Below are 6,324 nucleotides of genomic sequence, written 5' to 3' on the forward strand. Positions count from 1 at the left end.
GGATGGAGAGGATTGACACTTTTTTGTAATTTTAGCACTTGAAGTAGTTTGGATTCTCTACACGAAGATTAAAAGTCTTTCTGCTCTAAAAGTTTCCTCTATAAAGTAAGGTTCGTAATCGTGCATATGACAAATGAGGAAGCGGGGTATTTTTTGCTGTGTATTTAAAAAGTCAAAAGTTGGTGGACTCTGCCTCTATTTTCATGCTGACTCTGAGCACTTCCCCCCATGAATGAATGGGAGAGGGAATCTCTTAACTCTGCATTCTTGAATTTGAATACTTGATGTAAAAAGAACATCATCCTATTCATCTATTCAGGAAGGTTTCAAATATTGTATCCTATGCAAACTAGCTTTGCCAAGTCAAAGTAATCACTTCAAATACGTTCAACATCAGGTGGAAAATATGAAAAAAAATGATTGAAATGATTATAAAGATTCTTTTGCTGTCAACGAAAAGAAAAAGAAGCTATGTGAGGTAAATAAGTACCTGGTTGAAGGGCTTACGACTTGTGAAGGTTATTTCAAAGTCGTTTGCCATGAGTGAGTTTTTAAGCATCTGTTATTGAAAAACGAGATCTCTTTCTATCTTTATCTCTCGTTCAATAAAACTACAAACTTATTAAAAAGAAAAGCCTTCTTGTTTCTTATATATTTAGTACATTGAAAAAGATGTTTGAAAACAAAATTGAAATTTACCAAGCAACCAATTTATGTAGATCTTTATAACGTAGTAAAAATTAAGAGAAAGATGTATATTTTGGGGAGAAAGAAGGGAAAACTTGAAGAAACAAAGGTTCGAGAATGGAGATGAGAAAGGGGCATGGGAGATTTTCAAAATGACTCCAAGATGATACAAGAGAGAGTGGAGAAAGGGGTTTAGTTGAAGAGCGATGGGAGGTAATTATGAAGAGGTGAAAGAGACAGAAAGGGAGGAAAGTGGAAGGGGAGAAAGATGAAGAGGTGGAAAGAGTATGATGGTGGGGAGTGAGACTTGGAGAAACAAAAGATGAAGAGAGGTAGAGAAAAAAGGAAGCGGGAAAGAGAGTAGGTAAGATAGACAAAGAGGGGTGGGGGAGGGCAGAGGAAGGGATGGGAGTGGATAGAGTAAGATGAGGGAGACTGAGAAGCGAAGATGAAGAGAAGTAAAGAAAGAAAGGAAGTGGGAGAGAAGGCGAGGTAGACAGGGAAGGGGAGGGAATAGGGACAGAAAGGGAGGTGAGAGGTAAGCATTGGGCTGAAGGAGGGATTAGATAGTGAGTTTAAGGAGATATAGACACGGTGTGGAAGAAACAGAGAGGCAGAGAGACAGGTATGAAATTCGAAGGGAGAGGTAGGCGATTAGAGAGACAGAGAGGAACAGAAAAGTTTCAAGTTTATTCATTCAAAACCAAATTCATCGCATCATAATCAAAATAGATATAAATACAATGTAAACGAGTACATGAACATTCATCAATTAGGTTATAGCATAGCCGATTGGTTTTAGGATCCCTTTAAAAGCAAAGCTTGTGAGTAGGGCCCTGGAATTCTTAAGATTATTAACAGAAAACATGATATACTAATCTACAAGATACCAAAACGAGATAAAAAAAAATACATATATAATAAGGTTAAGATGCTAAAAATAAAATAGAATGGAAAACTATTTAAAACACACATATATACACTCACACACAACCACATCCACCCACACATGCACATACTAAATATAAATGAGGTCATCAACTTAAATGCAAATACATCAACTTAAGATACATATTAAAGGAAAATAATCATAATCTGTCAAGAAGGCAAATTTTGGATAATCATTTTAACATGAAAGTGTTTTACTATTTTTTATATCAACATGTAAATTGTTCCGCTCTTTAATACAGGATATATGAAAGAAGGTCAGAGTGACATTTGTTCTAGCAAATGGCTGACGAATAAGATCCTTTTGACGTGTATTATAATCATGTATTTGTGAATTCTGAAGAAATGATTTTTTAAAGGTACATTCTTGAGGCATTGATTGTAGTTTGAACACGCACAATGCACAATTGAACGACACAAGTTCACCCAGTGGTAGCATTTTCAGACGAAGAAATAACGGAGTACTTGGATGTCTGTAATTAGAATTTGTTATAAGTCGTATTGCCCTTTTCTGCAATACTATCAGTTAATCGAGATAAGACTTGAGTTCCCCCAGTCAACTTTACAATATGTCAAATAAGGTAGATCATTACTATTGGATTGTTATCAGTATCATTTCAGTTAAAATTTATTTTAACCTATAAATAACACCTACAGTGCGAGACACCTTTGTGCAGACAGCGTCTAGATGATTTGTTTTCCATGATAGGTGCTCATCGATGTATAACCCAAGAAACAAAATATTTGCACTTGGTTTAACATCATGACCCCCTACATGAAGACAAGTTATACGCCCTGGAAGCCATTTCCCTTAGAGCGGAAAATTCTGCACTTGGTTTTTTGAATATTCAACGATAGCTTATTGCAACAAAATCATGAATAGAGCTTCTTAATTTGCAACCAGAAACAAATTTTCTACTGACTTATCAGATAGCATCAGACTGGTATCATCAGCAAACAGAGAGTATGAGAATAATGTTGATGAATGTATTAAATCGTTTATTTAGATCAGAAACAGCAGGGGACCAAGAACAGAACCCTGAGGTACACCATACTGAATCGTAGCATGTCTGGATCTAGATCTATCTATAGTAACAAATTATGTCCTATCTCACAACTAGCTTTCGGAACCATGACAATGCGACACCATGAATTCCATAGTGTTCAAATTCTTGAGAAGGATATCATGGTAAATGGTATCAAATGCCTTTGACAGATCTAAAAATATCCCCTGACAATATTTGTTTCCATCAATAGCCTTTATGATATTACTCCAGAAGTTAAAAAAGAGGCCGGGGGAGAGGGGAGTTAATATGATAATCAGTAAAATGTCAACAACTCACTAGAAAAGATACATAGCTATTTTTGACATTTCCTAGGAAATCTCATTTTAGGCATCAATATATTGGATGTATTTTAGACCGTGATCGTTGCCCATGTCAGCGCTCGGTAGCGCATATTTTATAGGATTGAGGAGGCATCGACATCCCAGCCTGACCTTGAAGACTAGGGGTAGGTTCATCTGATGGAAGCTTGAATTCAAACTGTTGGAAAAGATTGGTGAACAAAAGAAATGCCTCCATTCTAGCCAGCTGAATACCCAGGCATTCACGACGACCTGTTAAACAGAGAATTCGATGGGAAAAAAGCGAACAAAGTGAGTGAAAGGACATGGAGGGGGAAGGGGTCACACTTGGATTGTATGGTATCCGTGAAAATCTATTTGTGAAAAATATTCTAGCAAGTTGACTTTTTATCACTATACACTCATTGACTTACTTCTGAATAAAACTACAATTCAACCTTCATGAAGCGTGCACGTAGTATCAAAAGCAAAAGGCAATTTTAGTAGTAAAAAAAAAATATCCGAGTTTGATACATGGTTACTCATGCATGACTGGACGAATCAATCCTATTTTCTAAAAGACGTTATTAAATGACTGTGAAATTAGAAAGAATTATTTTTTAATATTGAAAATAATAATGATTATAATAACAATAACTTAAATTTACTCAGGGTAGCCACTTTAGATATGAGCTGTTTTTCCAAAGGGCACTGTGTATATCTTATTATTCATTCTATAATGTGCCTGAAATACAGTTGCGCTCAAAAGTTGGTGAATCTAACAATAAAATGCGCTCCTTCATGCTGAATGTTGAATGTAGACAGCAACATTACAATGTTCGGCAAGCCCAGAGCTGCAAACACTATTGAATTTGATATTTTTTCTAATCTAACTTTACTATTAAGTATCTAAAACATGACTGAACTTGAAGACTTTAAATATTTTTATTTTCTGGTGGGGTTCACTTTGCACTGTACATTGACAGAAACTTGACCTACCCAATCCAAATAACATGAATGCCTCATTCTGTTTCATTTTCTGGTCTTCTGAAGTGAGGAATCGATCTGGGTTGAAAACATGAGGGTCGGACCATTCTTTAGGATCATGATGAACAGCCCATATGTTCGCGACGAAGAAGGTACCCTTGGGATAAGAGAACCCTTCAAATGTAAAATTCGTAGGAGCCAAACGAAATATGACAGGAAAAACCGGTCTGATACGCATCACTTCCATCAAGGTGGCGTCACAGTACGGTAGATATTGGCGATCCTCTGTAGTGGGTTGTCGACCACGCCCAACGACTCTATCCAACTCCATTTGCACCTATATTATGAAATAATTAAGGTAAACATAAGTTACTCTTGAGCTGTACTCAAGACGGAAATGTCATAATGAATTCATGTATAATTATGTATATTTCAGTTGTATACACGTCGAACTTGATTTGATCTAATTTGGGTTGATCATGTAATAATTATAATTTTAGCATCACACTTTATATTTTATTTCTCTTTACCTGTTTTTATTCAAACCAATTGGGATATCAAGTAGAATAGCACTCCATTAATAAAGAATAGGCCTACGTTCTTACCTTTCTTTGTACTTCTGGGTGTGATGCTAAGTAGAGAATGGCCCATGAAGTAACCAGTGATGTGGTTTCTGTGCCGGCACCAAACAAGTCAAACACAATTCTCCAGAACTCTTCCAATGTGTATTCCTTGGAGATATCATCAGCTAAGAATGCGTCGACATAGTCACGGATGTTATCTTCCTGAAATGTCTCTCGATGTATGTTGAGCTGGGGCATAATGAATTCTCTAACCGTGGAATAGCCATCGCGATATTTCTTATACCATGGAGTATGAATGAGGAACTCAAAGACTACGACAGGGTCAGCTTCAGAGATACTGAAGACATCTTCCATTGCTTGTAACACCCCAAGGTATTGCGCATCGTTGTATTCATATCGCCTACCAAAGACTAGTTGGGAAATAACGTTTGCTGTTGCTTTGCTCAGTATGGACGTGAGATCTGTTGGTTTACCTCGGAGACTCTTGATTTCCTCAGCAAGGTAACGAGCTTCCAGGTTGATCTGAGGCACTAAGCTCTTCTTACCAAAGCCAAAGGATCGAAGGGCATGTAGAGAGAATCTACGTTGGTCTTCCCAAGGTTTGCCATTACTCCAAACAACAGAAGCTGTAAGAAAAAAAGAAGTACTATTGACAAAAACAAATATAAGCAATGTCAGACTCAGATGAAGAAACGGACCTTAGTAGCGTTATCATGCAGTCTTTATTAAAAATCATGTACTACTTATTCCTTTCTTTAAAAAATCATTCTTTTATTACTAGAATCTATTATACAAATAAATATATATGCATTCATATACTTATGCTTATTTCACACGCAGACAGACACCCACAAACACACCCCACCCCCTCGCACACACACACTCCAGACCCTCACACACACTTTTTTCGAGCATGTTTTTATTAAGCATTTCATTCAAATAAACTCAAGATAAACAAAATAGACAAATCTTCATTTCATATCAATAACTAAATAAAAAAATATATTTAACATAAAACTGAAGCAAATATATGCAATGAAACACCTTAAAACATATATAAACTCGGCCCTGACCCTCATGTATTGCTATTGAAAGATCTGCAGAAAGAAAAAAAAACACAACCACACACAGCTTCACACAACCGCACACACATAATATATAAATATATGAAATGGTTATTTTTTTCCAAAATTGAAAAAAAAATAAGCCTTACCGTTCTTATTAGTTTCGGGAATACCCCATTTAACATATCCAGGTACGTAACGATGAGAGAAGAATTCTGGCGATTTTAGCAGTGCCCGTCTGATGGTGTCTTTATCATTCAATACGACGACAAGAATATGACCCCTTCGTAAGCAGAATGTTGGACCATACTTCTTAGACAGCTCCATGTAAGCTTCGTGGATTAGGCTTGAGCCGAACTGGTATCCTATGATTGGCCACGACCATGGTCCTGGAGGAAGGTTTCTAGGACGTCTTACAAACCAGATGGTAACCAGGAATATCAAAGCTCCAATTAAGGCAGAGGATACTGACAGTGATAACCCAAACATGGTGTTGTATTATGAAACAAGGGATGCAGTAGCTTTCCAACTTAGAAGAGACTTCGAGAACCAGGCGGGTTTTCTGTACTATATAGCCCGACCTCGTAAACAACATACAGACAACACCTGTTTGCGCGCTCTCGATGCATCCACATTGTGGGGGATATTCCAACTGAAATCCTGAGCCCAAACCCGAACATGAATGTGATCAGTGAATGAAGAACAATGA

The 6,324-nt window shown here is 37.0% G+C and overlaps 1 protein-coding gene across 1 annotated transcript; it reads right to left on the minus strand.

Annotated features, from left to right (window-relative positions):
• Positions 1-1,217: 1,217 nt before the first annotated feature.
• LOC121408700 (cytochrome P450 2J4-like) lies at positions 1,218-6,104 on the minus strand. The gene is made up of 4 exons (XM_041600288.1): positions 5,765-6,104; positions 4,573-5,177; positions 3,980-4,304; positions 1,218-3,253 (listed from the first exon to the last, which is right to left on the minus strand). The coding sequence occupies exons 1-4, from the start codon at positions 6,102-6,104 to the stop codon at positions 3,075-3,077; spliced, it is 1,449 nt and encodes a 482-aa protein (XP_041456222.1). The 3' UTR covers positions 1,218-3,074.
• Between the last annotated feature and the right edge of the window lie 220 nt (positions 6,105-6,324).

Source organism: Lytechinus variegatus, chromosome 1 (assembly GCF_018143015.1).
Source record: "Lytechinus variegatus isolate NC3 chromosome 1, Lvar_3.0, whole genome shotgun sequence".
Taxonomy (NCBI): domain Eukaryota; kingdom Metazoa; phylum Echinodermata; class Echinoidea; order Temnopleuroida; family Toxopneustidae; genus Lytechinus; species Lytechinus variegatus.

Excerpts from the sequence above, each read along its gene's own strand:
- LOC121408700 (XM_041600288.1), bottom strand. The coding sequence starts at position 6,104 with ATGTTTGGGTTATCACTGTCAGTATCCTCTGCCTTAATTGGAGCTTTG. Across the intron at positions 4,305-4,572 it reads ACCCAGAAGTACAAAGAAAG|GTGCAAATGGAGTTGGATAG; the intron begins GTAAGAACGTAG and ends TTCATAATATAG. Across the intron at positions 3,254-3,979 it reads ATTCATGTTATTTGGATTGG|GTCGTCGTGAATGCCTGGGT; the intron begins GTAGGTCAAGTT and ends TCTGTTTAACAG.